This window comes from Triplophysa rosa, linkage group LG16 (assembly GCF_024868665.1).
Source record: "Triplophysa rosa linkage group LG16, Trosa_1v2, whole genome shotgun sequence".
NCBI classification, from domain to species: domain Eukaryota; kingdom Metazoa; phylum Chordata; class Actinopteri; order Cypriniformes; family Nemacheilidae; genus Triplophysa; species Triplophysa rosa.
This window is the reverse complement of record NC_079905.1, coordinates 9939420-9959861: the sequence shown is the minus strand read 5'-3', so window position 1 is coordinate 9959861 and position 20442 is coordinate 9939420. Positions and strand designations below refer to the sequence as shown.

General features: G+C 37.2%; 3 protein-coding genes across 6 annotated transcripts in view; 2 read left to right on the top strand and 1 right to left on the bottom strand.

The window, feature by feature from the left end:
• Nucleotides 1–1790: 1790 nt before the first annotated feature.
• asb4 (ankyrin repeat and SOCS box containing 4) lies at nucleotides 1791–4815 on the top strand. The gene is made up of 5 exons (XM_057354748.1): nucleotides 1791–2010; nucleotides 2885–3184; nucleotides 3423–3910; nucleotides 4104–4166; nucleotides 4627–4815. The coding sequence occupies exons 1-5, from the start codon at nucleotides 1791–1793 to the stop codon at nucleotides 4813–4815; spliced, it is 1260 nt and encodes a 419-aa protein (XP_057210731.1).
• A 1664-nt stretch (nucleotides 4816–6479) lies between these two features.
• pdk4 (pyruvate dehydrogenase kinase, isozyme 4) lies at nucleotides 6480–15592 on the bottom strand. The gene is made up of 11 exons (XM_057355270.1): nucleotides 15203–15592; nucleotides 14640–14781; nucleotides 12181–12252; nucleotides 11858–12042; nucleotides 11511–11600; nucleotides 10923–11000; nucleotides 10172–10248; nucleotides 8899–8997; nucleotides 8656–8766; nucleotides 8369–8482; nucleotides 6480–8219 (listed from the first exon to the last, which is right to left on the bottom strand). Exons 1-11 carry the CDS (start codon nucleotides 15318–15320, stop codon nucleotides 8076–8078), a joined length of 1230 nt encoding a protein of 409 aa, XP_057211253.1. The 5' UTR covers nucleotides 15321–15592; the 3' UTR covers nucleotides 6480–8075.
• A 342-nt stretch (nucleotides 15593–15934) lies between these two features.
• LOC130566598 (cytoplasmic dynein 1 intermediate chain 1) overlaps nucleotides 15935–20442 on the top strand; it is a 54174-nt gene continuing 49666 nt past the window's right edge. The window contains exons 1-6 of one of the 4 annotated variants that reach the window (XM_057354181.1): nucleotides 15941–16056; nucleotides 16451–16536; nucleotides 16634–16727; nucleotides 17724–17837; nucleotides 17956–18070; nucleotides 18792–18879. In XM_057354181.1, coding sequence (XP_057210164.1) covers nucleotides 17730–17837; nucleotides 17956–18070; nucleotides 18792–18879 — 311 coding nt within the window. In that variant the 5' untranslated portion in view covers nucleotides 15941–16056; nucleotides 16451–16536; nucleotides 16634–16727; nucleotides 17724–17729. Of the gene's footprint in view, nucleotides 16057–16450; nucleotides 16728–17723; nucleotides 17838–17955; nucleotides 18071–18791; nucleotides 18880–20442 lie in introns of all 4 variants that reach the window. The other 3 variants (XM_057354182.1, XM_057354183.1, XM_057354180.1) reach the window with 3 other exon arrangements.

Genomic DNA, 20442 nt, shown 5'->3' with positions numbered 1-20442 from the left:
TATTAAAACACATGCGAGAGTGGAGTCTCTGTCGAGTCCAAGTTGGTCGCGAAGCTCTCTCCATTTAGAAAACGCCACGCCCATATTAATCCTTGTTTTGTTTCTTCGTTTGTCCATAAGCCTGCTTGCCTCATTTGGCCTACGTTTACGCTTTTTTTGGGTTTCCTTTACTCGCCAAAGAGTAATCGTGATTAGGGATGGGCGATCCCTTTGCGATATACCGGTAGAAATTCCGACAGGAATTAGTCTTACCGCAATATAAACGATAAATTCTAGTTGATGACGTATTTCTTTGTGAGACCCATTCACAGCTCATAATGTGAAACGAAAACGGGTATAGCGGAGGGCGGACGTGAAGCTGAGAAAGAGTTTGCACTAAAAGAGGAGCTCTAAATCTCGTTTAGGTTGGCACTGTAAATGCATCCGAGTTAATGTTTAGTTTCACTTTAGTTTTATTTAATTCGTTTGTTAAGTATTCGTTGATAGTCATAATACGTTACACCACAACATTTAGTTTGGCTAAAAGTATTTATTTAAACATTCGTTAGATGTTATGCGCGCATGCGCAAATTGTTTAATATGATTTCTTGCCTGTTACATACAGGATGAACGGAGCGTCCCGTGCGCAGCTCGCGCCCACATGTGCTTTCATAGCGACACAGCGCGCACAGCACTGCTGCCTGTTTACATACAGTACAAATGTGAGTTTGTATTACGTTATTTTTTTCTATTCTCTTTCTATAGCGCGAGTCATAGACCGATACAGTATATGTTGCTGTGAGAAGAGAAGGTTCACACATTTCAAGAGAGAGTGATTGACAGCGTGATGCGATCGATCGTTTCCACCCAACAATAGGCTATATAGTTTAGGTATGACATGATGTGTTTATTGAGCTTTAGTTCATTTAACTTTTCTTTACTACAACCTTTTGAAGTCGAATCTCACTATTATATTTTATATTTACAAAAATACTGTAGGTATATTTTAGGAGCCGTTTGATTTGGGGTAAGTTTTACTTTTTGATAATATTTGTTTTTCTGAGGGTCTAGACTACATGCAGCTACTATCACTTGACGCAAAAAAACAGCAGCCGATGGCATTATGGATATACCGTCATTTTTATCGTTATCGCAACAAATACCAGGAATTATCGTGATAGAGTTTTAGGGCCATATCGCCCATCCCAAATCGTGATCCATAATAACAGAACAACAGATGCTGCGTACCAGATGCTGTATAACCACTTCCGCATTTGCGTGTTGCTGTAGTTTCTACAAGCGGAAACTGATGGTAGTGCGGAGCACCGGATATTAAGTCACTGATATGCGACAAATACAAGGGAGACAAGGGACAGGCCATTATTTTAAATAGGAATTTCTCTGGATTTGCACATCCTTGGGAACATTTGGGATAATGTAAGTACACAACTGCATGAAATATATCACACTGTGCAAGTGATTTTTGGATATTTCATAACAAAATTCTTCCATATTGTGGCTTTAAGCAACTATAGCCTAGTTGCAGCTACGATACCATAGTATATAATACATGAACTAATATGGGAACTAATATTTTTTCCCTTCAAATGTTTTCTTTTTTTACGCCATGCTAATACAGAATATTGACCACTGTTAACACTTGTGTAGATATAACTTGTCCTGACCCCTTCCCCTCACAATCTATAAATATCACAGCTGATGAGCGTCCACACCGCTTGTGTTCCACACCCGTACACTCTCACACAATAAATACACCTTCTGTATCCTTATTATTTGTCGTGTCGTGAGATATGAGCGAGTTTCGAGCAGTTCTGGGTTTACCGGAGGAAGGTCCGGAGCGCTCTTCGTCGCGCAAGGAGGAGGAAAACCAACTGAAGGCGAGATTTCTGGAAGCCCTCAAATGCAACAATGCAGCCGAGGTGGCGAAAATCCTCCGCACGACCAGCATTGACATAGACACCGTGTTAGACGTGGAGGACCGCAACATGACCCTTGCCTCGTATAAGCAAGGTAACTAACGATGAGATAACGCTCGTGCGAGTTAAAAAACATCGACTCTGTGGTGCAGTTAGTGTACTTAGTGGCCACTAGGTGGAGCCAGACTGAGAGGTCAGCAACAGCAAGTGTTTGATGTCAGACTCAGATGGAAAAGTTCAAATTGTTTTAAAATTGATGTTGTCACAATTACACTTTAAACGTTTACATAAAATGTAACCAAACATCCTGACGTTGGAAAAATATGTCAGTCTTACAGTATTTGTTAACTAGCTATAAAAAATGAAATACAATTCTTAATTTATATAGTTCCTTAATATTTAAGGTACATAGACAGTTGACAGCCACCTTTTTTAATTACGGCTTAGCTTAGGGTCACTTGATTCTTTATTTATTTTTTAACATTTTAAAAAAATAGTAAACTTCCATACTAAGGAATAACACAATTATGTTGTAACAAAAAAAAAAAATAATCCAAAATTCAAAGCTCTGTGATATTTTACCATCTTGATGTCACCCTTTGTCTAAACCTGACAAATGTAGGCCTACTTTGAATTTTTTTCTGCCAGCTTCTTGAGGTAATGTGAGGTTTGATGTTTTCCTGATATGTTTTTATAAAACCTTCTATTCTGGGCTCTGATTGGCTGCTTTTCTTCATGATTCAGTATTTGTCATCCCTTGCAAAAAACATTTTCTAAAAATGAAATCCTATTTTTGTAATAAAAGAAATACATTTTTGTCTATAAAACTCATTTAAAATATGTACGCATATGCATACAGCTTCAGATCAAACTGTATCATAAGAAACATTTTTGTTAAGTGATGCATTATACAATTATTTCCATAGACTCCATGGCTATTTTAACAAAAACATATTTTTTTCCACAAGGTTACTGGCTACCCAGTTATAAGTTGGAGTGTTCCTGGGCAATGGGTCTTCACGTATGTATGATGTACAATTCATTAGAGAGTGCCATGGTCCTCCTGCAGAATGGGGCGGCTGTCAATAAGAAACCTAATGGAAAGACCCCTCTGCATGTGGCCTGTACAGTGTCTAATCCTGACTCTGCGGGACTTCTGCTGGAATGGGGGGCAAGAATCAACAGTATGTCCCTGAGTGGACATGCCCCTTTACACTACTGCGTTACGCAAGAGTCTTTGGACTGTGCCAAACTGCTTATTCTCAAAGGTCTGCTTATGTCATATTATGATTGCATGCATATGCAATGCTATACTATAGTATCCATTAACCCATTATTAAATACACTCCACTTTAACAATATGTTAATTTGTTACATCCATGTTGCATGTATGAATGTTAAACTAAATCATACAAATGTAGATTACATCAGCAGAAACCTTATGTATTAAAATAACATCCATGATCATGGGGACCCATCCCATTTGACCAATTGAATTCTCTGTAGGAGCAAACATCAACATGCCCAGCGATGAGAACCAGGACACTCCTCTGCACACAGCGGCCCGCTTCGGTGTACCTGAGCTGGTGGCTTTCTACACTGTCCACGGAGCTGATGTCAATGCAGTCAACACCCACATGGAGACACCTCTGATCACCGCTGCATTCTGGGCCATGGACATGCGTGAGCATGTCTACAGTTCGGACCACCATCTCGTTTGCAGGATCCTGCTGGACCATAACGCTAACCTGCACTTATATGAAGAAGACAAGAAAACCGCACTGCACAAAGCTTGCTGGAACTGTGATCACGTGCTTATACAGATGTTGCTAGAGGCTGGTGCCAAACCTCAAACTATGGATATCAATGGATGTGCGGCTATTCAGTATCTTCTGAAGGTAACGCAGAATCGGCAGTGGGCCATTCCTGAACGCTGCTTTCAGCTGCTTCTCAACTACGGAGCACCCAGAGTGTATCCGCCCCAGTTTCATAAGGTATATATGATTGCAACCATTAATTTATGTCTGTAAAGTTGTCAGATGGGTTTTACAAGATAGATGTATAATAGTGTTAAACTAAGCAAACTGTATTCTCAGCCATAAACAAGCTTATGCTTTAGCATGTCTAAACAAGTCAAAGTGTACACCTTGATATATGTTGTTCTTATCTTGTCACGGTGTTAAGTAGGTGTTGCAGGCATGCCATGACTACCCCAGAGCCGTGGAGGTGATGGTGAATTCTTATGAACATGTAAAGTACACGAGAAAATGGAGGACAGCTATTCCTGAACCTGTATATGAGGTCAATGCTAACTGTTTCATAAATTACACGTAATGGTTGTTAGAAAATAGCAAATTAAAAGTACATTAAGATGTATATACAAAAAACGAAAGCAAACTAAATAAATATAATATTTTTGATTATGTTTTATATCATTCATTTTAAGATATGTATATATTAAATAAAAAACATGGTATTTATTTTATTTAATTCATTTATATACAGTACAGTATATAAAATAAATAAATACTGTACATATTTTTTATTTATTTCTCAACTTCCAATATAACATTCAGACATATCTACATTTTTTTGTTGCCTTCCAAGCCCTGAATCTACAACACTCTCCACGATGCATTATGAAATTATATTAATCTATTAACATGTCATTTAAAGTGTCTTTTTTACTGTTCTGTCTTTTTTTATTTAGCGGCACATGGATTTCTACGACTCCTTGTTTGCCGTATGTACCAACAATCCACGCACTCTACAACATCTGGCCAGATGTGCGATACGTTCTGCAATGTCCAGTCGCTGCCAACAGGGTGTCCAGCAACTCATTCTTCCTCCATCAGTGAAAAAATACCTGCTTCTGGAGCCTGTAGGAATCATATACTGATATCTGACTTAAGGCTAAAACACACTACAAGACTTTTGCTCAGATTTTGCCCAGATTTTCAGTCTGGACTTGTTGCAGAAAGTCTGTGCCAGTCTGCAGATTTGATCAGTTAGTGTGTTTCTATCTGAAGTGTATGATGTCTAGTTTAAAAAAAATCTGTTCAGATTTGAAAAGTCTTGTAGTGTATTCCAGCCATTATATAGACATACGACTACTGCGGTACAACACCAAGAGTTTAGCGGAACGTCATGGTGGCCTGTCAGACATTCCATATCTGTATATTAGTTCACGGGTTTTCAAATATGCCAAGCATGATTTTTTATTGCTAAAAATACAGTATGTAATACAAATGTATATTGTAGTGTATGTATACATTTATGAATTACGAGCCATTGACCACCAATGTGTAATAGTGATTATAGGTTATCAGCTCAGGGTATTTTTTCTAAACCCCTCTCACAACTGTTATCACACTTTTGACAACTAGTGTAGACTCCAAACAAAGAGTTATTTATGAACAGATTTTTCAGATCTTTCTTTTTTAATTCTTCACTGATTTTAAAGAGAAATATGTGGATTTAATCATTAATCAATCTCTGTACCCCACACAATGTCATCTGGAAGCAATGATTCTTCTATCCAGCAGACACCCTGTTTCCACTCGTTCCCTACAGAGAAAGGGAGATAAAACTAAGAAAGTCACTGTGTATCTCTAACACTAAAATACAGGCCGACATTCATGGTTTTCCCTTGCTGATTATGAGATTAAACCACTAAAATAGTAAATATGAAAATATAAAGAGTTCAACAAGTGTGCATAGTACTTCTCAATGGATATTAGAAACTAGTAGGCAGTTGTTTGGCTTTGGGAATGGGGGACATTGTGTGTATGATTGACAGGTCAGGCGGTGCAGTTATAGCTCCTGAAATAGCACTGTTTTTAGACGGGGACGGGCATTGGTGTCAGAGACACAATCTCAAGTGCTGTCAGGAGAGAGTGGTAGACGTGCAAAAGGAAAGATGGATCGTTTTGTTCCAGGCCTGTAAATACAGCCCGGGAACACAGAGGCTTTTTGCCAGGAATCTTGCCCTTTAAGCAATGCACTCAAGATTACATAATAAAATTATAACGCAATATGTGAAAACTTATGTGATAATTTATGTGTATTGTAACAACAGAATAATCTGACCAATTAGTAAACATACGTTTGTAAATTCAAATTCAAAGTTTGTTCGTCACATACAAAACCATACATAGTATGACATGCAGTGAAATGCTTTTTCAACTGTCCGAATAGAGTAGAAAAAGAGATAGGAAAGGAAGAAAGGTTAAACTATATATAAACAATATATAAATAGTGTAGGGGAGTGGGGAAGTGTCCATGTACTGTAAAGTGCAGGTGCTGCGCAATATATGTATATATATATATTATGTACAATGTGCAATTTATGCATGTGTGTGCAAAAACAGTCCTGTTGTCGTAATCACTTTTAAAATGATTTGTTTGACAAAGATAAAACTAGACCAAAAGTATATGGGCTGACAGTATATGCCTTATATAGTAAACATAGGCCTATGTAAACATGTTTTTTTGTGTGTGCATATGACAACTTGTTGTGAAACTTGTTCTTTAAACTAGCAAGTTACACACATAAACAAAGTGAAATGAAAAACAAACTGCACTCGTTTTCTCATTCATTGTTTTAATAGTACATAAACAGACACTCAGCATTGAATCTATGAAGATTGCTCAGTATCCATTATTTCAGTGAGGCAAACACAGTTTAGAGTTTAGCTGCTTTCTAAATACAGAACTGTGGATTGAAAACGTCAGGAAGCAGCGTGTTTTAAAAAGGACGGAAAGTGATCGAGTTCTCCATGACAGCAAATTAACATTATGAGGTACTGTATGAATGAGGACACTACACTGTAAAAGTCAGTTGTGGATTATAACAGGAAACGTGCAAATGATCCTTTTTGCTAAGTGTCGCTCAAAAGAAAACAGCTATTGCCTCTTTCAGTTCCCTTACGATTCATTCAGGTCCTTCACATTGCATTTTAATAGCTACAAAAATACACATAAACAACAGCAACAAAATAACAACTCTCAAAAAAAAAACAATCGTCACAATCCTGAGACAACACAATTAAAAATAGGACATTTATCTTCGAAATGCGAATAAAAATAAAGAAAATATTGCCATCATGCTTGAAACCTAATAAGCTATAATAATAATAAAATAGAAATCGGTAATTCACTATGATGCTGCATGTTGTTTGTTCACACTAAAATGTGAAATGTTCGGCCAGAAGCTGTTGTCACAATAATCATACATGTTACACTTTGTAAAAGATCGAAACTGTCTAATCCATTTAGCCACTTAAATACTACCACAGTTGCAATCCTGTGCCTTATTCAGTTCTTAGTGACACAATTTAAACTATTCAGTTTTCATAATTAGATTATAAAGAGTCAAATTTTATGAAAGTTCTGTAATAGGAAAGCCTTCAGTAAATGTCAGTGTAGTAACGTGAATGTTACGTCAACGTTTTTAGTAATACTTACAATGTTTTATTAATAGTATTAATATTTTTAAATGCATGTACCTAATGTTGAATGATTTGGCCACAGCATCACATTTTCACAATCAAAACTACATGGAGTTGTTAGACAGTAGGTCTAACTGTTACAGGAAAATTTCTAACACTGCAAAGAGAAACAATAGAATATACAATTATTGTCATTCTAAGGCTTGCATTGTGAATGCATTTTCCCTCAAGGAAATTACAACAGCCTTGATTACTTTTTATGTATTTGTGTTCTTCCAAATACGTAAGGCAAATAACTTGGCCCCGCTGTCTAAAACACAACCTCTAGAACACTTACAGTCTCAGTTCGTCTGCCTTACAATCCATGGAAATGTGTAGGAATCGACACATGCTCAAACGACCAATCACTTTCAGCAATCCACTGAAGTTCAAATATTTTCCCTATTATAGAGAAACTGAACGTGTTCTCTGAAGACTATAGTGTTAGCACCACAAACTAAGTGTGTGGTTAATATTACCAACGTGAGAGATGGAAGACAAAAATGCCTTGTTGTTCATACTGTAACATTCAAAAAGTCAATAATCAAACCTTTGATAACACCATGCTTCTGAAATACCTGAATAGTCACGTACATAGTTATCCTAAAGAAGGTCTCCGCAACACTGACCTTTAAGTCCCTATTTTTGTCATATGAGCGTTCCCTCGCTCTCAAACACTGTACTCATACTTTCCTAGTTTCTTGGGCTCTCTGCTCGGGATGCACCAGTCATCTGCCTCCATACTTGTTTGATAATGTCTTAAAGCTGACTTGTTGAAGACAGGAAGCCTTTCAATTGATTCTGTAGATAAGGCCTGTTATCAACAAAAAAAAACGACTAAACAGTTTGAAAACAAACATTACATTTTATGTAGAAGCACACTGTATGAGTGAGGTTGTGCACTTTATAACAGATTTAACTCAAAGTTTTTATCAATTTTAAAACAGAAAGTGTGTAAAATACCTTTAAATATATGACTGCCGCTGTGCCATGTCCCTCCATGGAGTAAAGCTGCAGGTCCCCCTGGAAATACTTGGCATACAGGCGGGAGATAGGAAGACCATAGCCAAAACCAGCCTGTAAAGCAACAAAGCGAGCGAGAGAAAAAAGCATTACAATTCTAATCTGGTGTAAACAACAAACTGAGCTGTTGGTTATTCGGCTAATTTGCAAGTCTGCTAACTCCCTTTAGCTCTACAGCAGCAAACATTAGGGTTAGAAAGAAATATTCACACAACTGCAGCTCTTACCAGCGGAGCGTTGCGGGTATCTTCCACCACAGGACTCGGCGCGGTTGAATACATGTAGCTGAAAAGTCTTTCAATTTTCCTCAAGGGAACTCCGCCTCCTTTGTCAGACATCTAATATGACACAGGAGACATTACAAAACATGTTTATGTCCTCATTGCTCTGCGTGTTTGTGAGGTAAAATGATCGACTCTTGATAAACCGTAACATCCATGTGGCTGAGGTGTGCGTCAAAAAGAGCTCACCTTGATGGTCAGGTCTTCTTTTCCTAAAGAAACTCTCACTTTGATGGGTGGGAGATGTAGGCTGTTTTCATGGGTTTCCACAGTTGCTCTCATTGCATTCTGTTATGGAGAGAAACAACCTTACATGACATTCAAATGCATGTGTGTTTATCACAAACACACAGTTGATAGCTTTAAGGGTTTGTTCACCTAAAAATGAAACATCGGTCATTATTCATCCTCATATTGTTCCAAACACTATAATTTTCAAGGATCACAAAAGCTTCATTCCAAGTCCTCTAAAGTCATTCAGTATGATAGCATTGTTGGTCACTTTCCATGTGGGCCTACATCTCATATTTGTGACCCTGGACCACAAAACCAGTCATAAAGCTCAATTTTTGAGGAAATTGAGATTAATACATCACCTGAACGCTGAATAAAGCTTTCTATTGATGTAAAGTTTGTTAAGATAGGACAATATTTGGCCGAGATATAACTATTTGAAAATCTGAAATCGGATTGAGATTCTCAAGAACTATTGAGAAAATGGCCTTTAAAGTTGTCCATCAGAGACGCTGTTTTTTCCCCCACAAAAAATAAGTTTTGATATATTTACGGTAGGAAATTTACAAAATATCTTCATGGAACATGATCTTTTTTACTTAATATCCTAATGATTTTTGGCATAAAAGAAAAATTGATAAATTTGAGCCATACGATGTATCGCTACAAATATACCCGTGCGACTTATGACTGGTTTTGTGGTCCAGGGTCACATTTAACTCCTGACGTCAATGTACCAAACATCACTGGTTCCTGCATATTTTCTAAGCAAGTCATGCAAAACTTTTCCGTTGAGTTCAATGGAGGAAAGAAAGCCGTACAGGTATGGTTCTGTAACAACACGAGGTTAAGTAAATAACCAGATTTTCATGTTTGAGTGAAACTCAACTATCCCTTTAAAACCTTTTTGCGCTTACGTAAGTGTACTCGGAGCCGTTGAGAGAGAGAGAGAGTCGCGACAACGGACGTTCAAATTTTTCAATATTTTCTCTTTTATTTCTTTAATTTGTGTATCCATTAAATGACTTACTGTATGTCTTTAAAAGTGTAAAAAGTTTACATCATTGGGTCTGTTTAGCCAGAGCAACATCCGGGAACTATTGAGAGACTCCATGAACCGCCATTGCTGTGAAAAAAGTGATCCATTGGAGTTAATGGAGTTGACGAGACTCTTTCTCTCAATGGCTGAGTGTATTGTGTAAAGCACCTGGAAATTGATTCAAAGTACCTTGAAGAGCTCAAAAAGCATGTGGTACAGATGAGAAGGCACATAAACTATGTGTATGGGCTCGTTGGGTCCTTTATCTGCAAAAAATAACATTGTAACATGCTTGCCTACATTAACTTGCAATATAGAAATAAACATTGGCCTGCCACCACATCTCCTCAGGAAGATTACAATATACTGGCTAAATTGTTACTATGTGTTGGTAAAGCAGGTGACCAGTTGCAAACGGCGCTTACTGAACCTTGTGAGGTTCACCTTGCTTGACACCACAATACAGAGCTATTTACACATCTGAGAGGTAAGAGAAGGTAACTGTGCCAAGATTTTGCCATTATGCAACTATTTACACAGCTTGGATCTATACAGGTTATATAATAGTTTTGTTTTGACATGCTGTGCAACAAATTTAAAAAAGATTTAGTCCTACCAACCCACATGCTGTATCTTACTGTAAAGTCTAATTCTAGGTCATGATATTGATAAGACATGTACTGTATAAGCTAAAAAAGCATAATGACACACTCCAGGCATGTGTTACCCCACACAAAAGAATGCAATTTATGTCCACCACCTTTGCACCGTCACACAGTCTTATATCTTTAGATTCGTTTGAATCAGTTGTTGGTATATGACACGGCAGAGACAGAGACAGCCGCTGCACAGTTCAAGCTTTCTTAAAGGTCAGGACTCACCGCGCACTACGCACACAAAGAAACACTGAACTGAAAGTAGAGAGAAAAGTCTCGCTCACAGGTCACTTGTTTGATTTCCACTTCGGGAGAGGTCAAATAGTACTGATCGCACAGCATCTTGGAACTCTCATAAGCATCTGGAATGAGAAGGAGATCGAGATTTATTCCACGATGGGCCTACGACAATGTTTTCCCCCAGGTTAAAGGGATTTAGTTATGAAAATTCTGAAATTCTGTCATCATTCACTCACCCTCTTGTCATTTTAAACCTGTATGACTTTCTTTCTTCCGTAGAACACAAAGTAGATATTTTGAAGAAAGTTGGTAACAGAACAGCGGCAGCACCCATGCAAAACCAATGCAAGTAAATGGGGTCCAGTTAACAACATTCTTCAAAATATCTTCTTTTGGGTTCTGCAGAAGATGAAAGTCATACAGGTGTGAAATGACAGGAGGGTGAGTTATTGAATAGAGAAATTTCATTTTTGGGTGAACTATCCATTTAAGCTAGGCAGACAAATCAGAAAACACATTTCAAGCCATTTGAATGTGGAGCAGGAAATTTCTGTGTCTCTCATTCAGAATTTTATTGGCTTTCATTGGCATAGTAAAAAGTGTTAGACGGGGAAAGTTGCATGGCTAATTACCTTTTACAACCTCCACAACGTCACAGTTTGGGTCGATACTGCCGATGTGTTTGGGGTGGGCTGGATTGGTGCTGCCATCAAAGATTAATGCTGAGATTAAACACATTGAGTTAAAAGTACATTTTATCTCTAAACAACAAAACTGACATATTTAACACAGTATTCTATATTGTTAGTGGACACACAATGGCTTTCATTTTGATCAAAATCAACATGTCTTATCCCTGCAAGATGACAAATACTCCATGCGGTCTCTTAAATTTGTTTTAGATTATCGAATAGTCCATTACACTTGTAGCTATGAGAGAATATACTGGTTATTTGGCGACAGCTTCCCGAGCACTTACTGTGCTGATTCATCAGCATGCGTGTGGAGATTCGGCTCATGTAGAAGCGATCCAAAAAGTACTGGACGTTCTGATTGGTCACAGGATCCACGCCAAAAGCATCCTTGTACTCTAACACTCCCTGTGCCATTGTGGGCATCACGTTGTTATGTCTGTTCCTGACATTGATCAGCGTTTCGGTGAACCTGAGAGACACGTCACTGTGTTATTAGAGGTCACTGAATGCAGGCTGAAGCCAGGTTAAACATTCATGAGCTAAATATGTGTAGGATTCCTCGAGGACTTTGGACATTTCCAAGAATAGCCGTTAATATCGTACTTACCTAGTCAAAACTTTTTTATCATCGGGATCCTTCTCCAGAAAGTCAACGAGTTCCATTAGACTCTGTGCATACCTGTTTTTAAGAGCAAAAAGCTGTTGTTAAAGGGATACTTCAGTCAAGAAAAAAATCCCCATGTTTTACTCACCCTCAAGGCATCCTAACTGAATATGACTTTCTTCTTGAAGAATAATGCAGTCGGCGTTATAAATACCACGTATCCTTTTTCTTCCAAGACAACTCAATATTTGCGCCATGTCTGAGACTTTCCTTATGCGCGCTTCGGATCTTCTCACAGCGTGCGAGCTTGTTTTCTTGTGCATCATCTTGCACTTAAATGTTTAAATTGGCAAGTCTTGAATGAGTAACATGTGCTGTTCAGGTCTCACCTGCACTCACGCGCTCACAACACCCGGGTGATGAAAGCATACATGACTGGTCATATTAAAGCATACATCAATCCTATTGAAATTTGTCTATGTTATTTGATTTGTTGTAGGTATTAAATGTGTATCCATCGACAAACATAAATTAGCTGAACTTTGTCAGTCTGTTATACGCATTATAATTTCTAACGAACCATATTATAAATGCGTCGTCACATTTAAGATGAGCCGGTTGGTGGAGAACCGTGCGGTTAATTTTTTTACCGAGAACCGTTACGCCCATAGTAGCTACTGATCCCATTCATATTGCCATCAGCGCTAATGATACATTTTGGCAGGTTGTGATTAAATGGCTTTGCATGGATAATTTTATAGATGGAGTAAATCAAATCCACCTATGGGGCAGAGGTGACGTATGCAACAAGCACAACAGCCTCACAACACGTGACACAATGAATATTCTGTACTAGCAGATATTTACATGAGTGACTGTTTGGTGTCATTACACCATATCAAGTATTTGTTTATATTACAGCAAGACTAAAAATGTTACAGCACACACCTGTTTATGTAGTGTGCATGGTATTTGAGACTGTATAGCATTTTAATAAAAGTGAACGTTAGCTTGGTCTTTAATCTAAGCATGCATGAATCATAAATTCTTGTGGACAAACAGACAATGAGCAAAGAAGTAGGACGTGCCAATGTAAGACCAACATTGTGAATATTTAAAAATGCTTTTCACCATTTGCCAAGTTAATAATCCAAGAACAGTCTTAAATAGAAATTAAAATAAATAATATTCGTTATTTTAAATAATGACTTGAGGCATTTCCCTCAAGCAAAGAGTGTTTTACCAAGCAGCATATAGTTTGCTGAATAAATCACCGTGTGATACATTCGATATTGAAGAAATTTACATTCCTCTACAGTTTTCATAACAGCCTTTGAATGAATCCAGCAAGTCAGCAAAAAATAACCAGTTTACATTTTTTTTGTGTTGTTCAGTTGCCTTGAACACAAAGCCTTTGCCAAACCAGATGACAAAAGACTATGTCGCTTCATGTTTGGGTTTACATTACAAATCATTCTTTCCTTCCAAATTCCATTCAACGCTTCAAAACAAAGTCTATTCTTACACTTACAAACTTTCCATGAACAATGAGCTATTTAAATCACATACACATAGCACATGTATAGGTTAAATACTGCCAACCCTTAAATAAGGTTTAAGACTGCCAACCCTTAATGTTTTTATTACCAACCATTATTCAAATTATTTTTGTAATATTAACCTCCCAGTAGATGCAGTACTCAACAAATGAATCAAGGGTTTACAATCAATTTGTTTACATAGGGTTTAAAGTTAACTATCACAGATCTTTACTCGACCAATTCACAATCCACAGACAGATAACAGATTTCTTTATAGTTTTTGTCAGATAAACGGACCGATGTCAGAATGTCGACTCAGCAACTGTGTTTTCATGATGTAAATACAAATGAACTGTGACCTCAGGTTCAAATTTCAGTACCACACATCATTTATCTGTTAGAATCCAGAGTAACATGATTATACGGTTCAGTCTAAACAGTTTCAACAAGCCATAATAGAAGCAAAATAATTAAAAATGCTGACGAAAGTTGTTGACATCCTAATTTTTTACCAGGATGTCCCCCTAATGTGCTGACTCTACACAGCTTTCATATCAACGCAACTGTTTCCTAATATTATTGTAGAACAATCTGACCACCAGGAAGAAAATAATTTTTCATCTTAAAAAGAGTTCACACAGAAATATTTATTCATCATTTATTCATTCCCATCTATATTCAAAACATGTATATGACTCTTTCTTCTGTGAAACACAAAAGAAGATATTCTGAGAAATGCATCAGTGGTTGTCAATGGGGATCAACGTTGTTTGGTTACCAACATTCTAAAAAAAAGATTTCTTGTGTTCTGCACAAGAAAAAAGTCATGCAGGTTTACAAAGGGGAACAGGACACGGTTGCCTACTATCTGGGGAGCAAAAATGTTTGAAACGGTCTGTATCTTTGCAATTCAGTTCTCACCAGCTTTGAAGCAGCTTCAGTGAAGGGGTGCTGAGCAGTTTGTCTGGGAGGAAGTCAATCTCCTTCATGATGTTGGCTAACCGGACAGGAAGCTCTTGCCTTAAAAACTTGAAAGAGGTCTTCTCACAGGCATTGGCAGATCCTGCAAGCAATATGTTACAATATTAATAAACACTGAACCGTCACGTGATCGACAGCACTAAATAACAATGAGCCCAGTGAACATATGTGGTGTGTTGCAAAACTAGACATGCGCTCAAACACAAAAAGCATTACAGCTGTGACAAAAAATATGGTAACATTTCTGTGCAGGACAGATTGTATGTAAAGATCATGCAGAATCTGGATTAATGTTATTCGATTTGCTTGTTTATTTGGTTTCTTCTGTCAAATAAAAATAACAGATAGGCTGTGTATAAAAAACAAGGAGCTGCCTTCATAGACAGCATGTTACCATGTTACATACAATAAACAAAAAGGTTATGAAAGCGAATTATCTAGGTTTTCAGACAATGTTTAGAGATGTTGTGCTTTAGATCCATTCAATCAAATAAACGACTTACCAAAGTCAATGAACTGCTTCATTGAGAGAGGAGACGGAGAGTACTTTGAAAATCTGTCCACTTGTTTTGGTATGTTCAGCTTTGAGCTGCTCTTTAACAAAATCTGAGCAAACCTCATGTTGGTCTTCAAGTTCAATCCAAGGTATTTTAAACGTTCTCGAGAAGTTATTGTCCTGCTCTCGTCAGATCATGCTGTCCACAAAGTTTGACATTCTGTTTTTGACATTCTGCCACAGCTGGTGACTTTTATTACATTTAATAAAATCTCCGTGAAAACGCGATGTAGTCTGATCGTCAGATGAACAAGTCCTCGGTTTGAATCGGTTTAATTTGTCATTGCGCCAAAATATCTAGCCAGCGCAAGGTACAAAACAGGGTACAAACACAACACAAGGGTGGGAGGGGGAGACTGCTTCTCCTCTCCTCTATGCATAGAGCTATGGTTATAGATGTTTTATCAAACATATCAAGTCCTGTTTATCAAAATTTTTAGAAAATTACAAAGATTCCTGAGACTATATATGTTATGATAGTCCTGTAACAGCGATGGACTGAATAATTTATGTTATGCCGTTCGTGGCATATTTAACATGAACAAAGGTTTCACATCTACGCACTACACATCTATAACCGCATGAAACTCGGCGCATGCGCACAGCAGAAATAGAGCAAAGGTCTTAGGGAGTGTGACTGAGGAACGAATTTTTAGTCATGTTTTAGTGGTGTCCCGCGACGGGACTGAAAGCACACATGAATTACAATTTAATCCTTTTTAGGAAAATCATAATACACACTTATTTCTTAATTAATTAATTGGATTTGTAATTTATTTTCTAGTGCAGGTCCATCAATAGGTACGTTCTGTTGCTTGTTCAATCATTAAGCTAAAATTCTGTATTATTTCTGTAATGTATTTTCGACTGTAGCACCATCTATTGGTGATGAAGCGACTGACAAATAATTTTACATGGTTGAGAGTGACTGCTCTTTATAATGTCATTACACCAAATTTTGTTTAATGCTAACCATGTATGTGTACGTGCTAATTTGTTCTTGCATATTTACCATCAGTTAGAAATCGAAAGATATTAGACAGGCATTTTACATCGAAAGAGATTAGACAGACATTCTCTACAGACAAAAATCAACAATGTTAAAAAACAACGCTTGCGTCTTTAAATCAAGTGTCTACATCATCCACTAGATGGCACTGTTGGCATGGATTCATTCATTTTTTAATATTTGCAGCCATTGGAAAAGGGGAGATAGATGTGGGATCAGTATCAACCTGAAGGTGGCAAGGCGTCACTGAGCATCTGTAATTCCTGAAAAATGTAGGCCATTCTCATTAAATACATCTTGACTGTGTTTGCCAAGACCTCCATTGCATTTCTAAAAAATCGCATCGTGTAATATCAAGCTTGTTTTAAGGCAAGGGAAAATTTAAAGCGGATGCCAGATTGTGCAGAGGAACAGTGATACAGCATATTCAGAGTGGACACAGCAGCATCAACACGGGGAGCAGGTAGGAAGTGTCATGCACAGGATGCTTGTTTCTCATAGCTATAACTGTGCGGTCTAATGCGTGCATCTTGTTGTAATGATGCGGTGTTTATCATTCAACAAGCTCGATGACTTCCTAAACCCTTATGGTGAAGTCATAATCTGATTCTCTTAGTACCAATGTTAGCAATAGCAAATTGCTAGCATCATTTGTTTTCTTACACATAGCTTAATGACATCTGTGAAATATGACTGAACATTCGATGGAAGTTGACCGTAACTTATTGTCATTAAATTTGGACATGATTTCTGTCATGATAACATGCAGAGCATCATATGATACATTATTACTTAATGTATACATAATCTTTCTTTCTTTCTTTCTTTCTTTCTTTCTTTCTTTCTTTCTTTCTTTCTTTCTTTCTTTCTTTCTTTCTTTTCTTTTCTTTTCTTTTCTTTTCTTTTCTTTTCTTTCTTTCTGTTTATTACATTTTTTTTGTTGTTGAAATAAAGCAAGTTACAATTTTGTTTTGAGTCCCCTTTGTTTTCTATTGGTTTATATTTTAATTTGTTTAATTAATTTCAATTATATTATATTTAAATAATTTTTTGACACTTTTATTTTTCTGTGTAGCTCAAACCGGAGCCCCAGTTTTAGCCTTTAAGTCAGGCACAAACCAAGGCACCTTCCAATAGTGGGTTGCCACACCGCTGTACAAAAAAATTCTATATATTTTTTTTATATTTGAAATCAAACGCGCTTCATCAAAAGACCCATAAAGATAAATAATAAAGAGAAAATTAATCTTCTGATTTTAAATAAGCAAATATGTAAGGGGTTGCTGAAACTTTAAATGGACCCTTAAAAAGTAACATTGGTCTGTTTACTAGAAAACAGACATGTCTAGTAGAGTAGCTAATTCCTTACAATTAATGTTGAAGTTGTTTAAAATTGTTTCACCAAATGTACACAGTGATGCTTAATTTGAATTTACAATATAGTGTACTTCTGTCGCAGGACAAAATGGCCGATAAAAGTGACTTAAAAGCCGAACTTGAGCGCAAAAAGCAGCGCCTCGCTCAGATCAGAGAAGAAAAAAAGAGAAAGGAGGAAGAAAAAAAGAAAAAAGAGGTAAGCTACCATGTTAATGATTCTTGTTCAGACATATGAACAGAACTTCATTCAGTATGTGGTAAGACCATAACATAAATATCTGCTTATGTAAGTTTGCATGTGCACACATTAACAGTCAGAGACACAACAGAAAGTGGAAGCTGCCCCCGAAGATTCAGATTTGGACCGTAAACGCAGAGAGACCGAGGCCCTCCTTCAGAGTATTGGAATCTCACCCGAACCTCCATTAGGTATAACACACAGACCTCTGGACCAGCCTCAAATATCTATCTGTAGCACCGCCATCTCATTCAACAACTCCTGCCTCCAAAACACATCAGAAAATAGCCTTTTTAACTTGCCAAGCCCAGTCTGTGTAATATTCTGGGTTTGGATTTCAGTGTAGCTCTAGCTTCATGACTTATGACTGGGACATCATCCAAAACTCTTTTTCTGTGGGCTATTCCCAGTCATTCTTTGTCTACTGGTTTTGTATTTTATCCTTTCTTACCACACTGTACCTCCCACATTACTTGTCCTGTCAAAATAGTTTTTACTAATGTAGTTTCTGAAAATTAGCTCGCAGAATAGGTCTTTTCAGTTTGTGTATCTGCGCTGCAAATCTCCAGAAACAAAGACACTTTTTAATGATTCGAGGTTCGAGACAAAAATTTTATGGCCCTGCATGACATACACGAGAAAACAAAGAATGACAGTATATTTTAAATTGGTTATACATTTATAATCTAGATGAATTTCCCCCTCCAAGATTTTTTTAAACCGTGTTCTCTTCCACCGTCGCCATCTAGTGGAGAGGAGTCTATATTACAAACATTCACATGCCTTCTGAAGTTTAAAAAATCGAATTTTCCATAGACCGTAGTGCAGTATGGATCTAATAAGGCTGTTTAAAAGTTAGCTCTAATTTAATTATATTTAATAAAATATTTTTTCCTTTTTACCTTTTCATAGTCCCAACACCTATGTCCCCATCAAAGTCTATGAGCACGCCCAGTGAAACAGGCAGTCAGGACTCAGTGGATGCGACTGCAGCTGGAAGGTATTTAACAGCCTTATATCTGCATATAACAACATTTATATTCACATGAAACATTCACAATTTCAGTGGATTTAACTGTTACTTACAAATAATAGTTCAGTGAATGAAACCATTGTTAAAAGTAACATGCCATCTCCCATTACATATTAATTTTTATTATTGTTTGTTGTCTGTAATAAGTATTTGCTTTATAATTTGTTTGTGTAGAGAGAATATAAAATAGTTTAGAAAATTACTATCACCCAAAAATGAAAATTCTGTCATCATTTACTAACTTCCAGTTGTTCCAAATCTGTTTAAATTTCTTTGTTCTAATGAACAGAGAGAAAGATTTTTGGAAGAACGCTTTTAACCAGACAGATTTTACCCCCCATTGACTCCCATGGTAGGAATAATTACTTGATCATTTTTTTTGTTCTGTTGAATACAAAAGAAGACATTTTGAAGAATGTAGGACTGCAAACTGAATAGAAGCAGGAAGCAGTGGCATTTCAAGCAAAACATACAGTATTGAAGAATAAATCCTTCATGGTTCAAGAGTAAAAGGTAATATTGGGGCACTTTTGACTACCATTGTATTTTTTCCTACTATGGAGTCAATGAGGGGCAAAATCTGTCTGGTTACAAGCATTCTTACAAATATCTTTCTCTGTGTTCATCAGAACAAAGACATTTATACAGATTTGGAACAACTCGAAGGTGAGTAAATGATGACAGAATTTTCATTTTGGTGTGAAATATCCCTTTAATAGTGGTCCAGTGAGTCTCAGGAAATATCATTACTGGCTCATGTAGGATGTAAAATATATTTGTAAGGCGTTTTATTCTTCTTCTGAATGTTCTGTTAAAAACGTGTGTGTTGTTTAAGCAGTACACATTTATTTTGGAATGCAAGTGTGACTAATTGCCATGTTTCTCTGTATTTTTAAACGGGATCAACAGATATAGGTAAGAATCAATATCTGTCTTTTAGTTTTCATCTCTGACTTTCCAGCAAAGCACCACTTCACCTGTCAATCAATGTAATTCAACTGGGGGTTTGTTTTTTCTTTCACATCAGACTCAGAAAACCTTTTCATTATAGATCTCGCTGTCATGCTGGAACGCAAGGGCCTTCCCTAAACACTTGCCAAAACACAAAAGCACAGATTTCTCTAAAATGTCTCTGTGTGATGGATCATTAAGATCTGTTTGACACATTTTATCCAGAGTATGTGTGTTCTTTGGGAATCAAGCTCCTGACCTTTGTATTGCAATAGGACACGCACATTTCAAAAAACAACCAAGAGTGTATCATTGCTGATAGCTGTGAAGGTTGTTAACAGACTCATTTTTCTTTCTCTGAAATATAGATAGATAGCTGCAGTCAAGCGTAAAGTGGAAGGCTGATGCGACTGCTTCACAGGACTATAATTAAACCTGCATAATGCAGGCGCACAACACGCTTGACACATGACGTACGCGTTTGTTCCTGTCAGCGCTCCCTGCGGGGGCTCAGTTCACAGCCGCTGGACTAAGACACCTATCACCGGCACATATTTATGACTTTATCACCACAGCCAT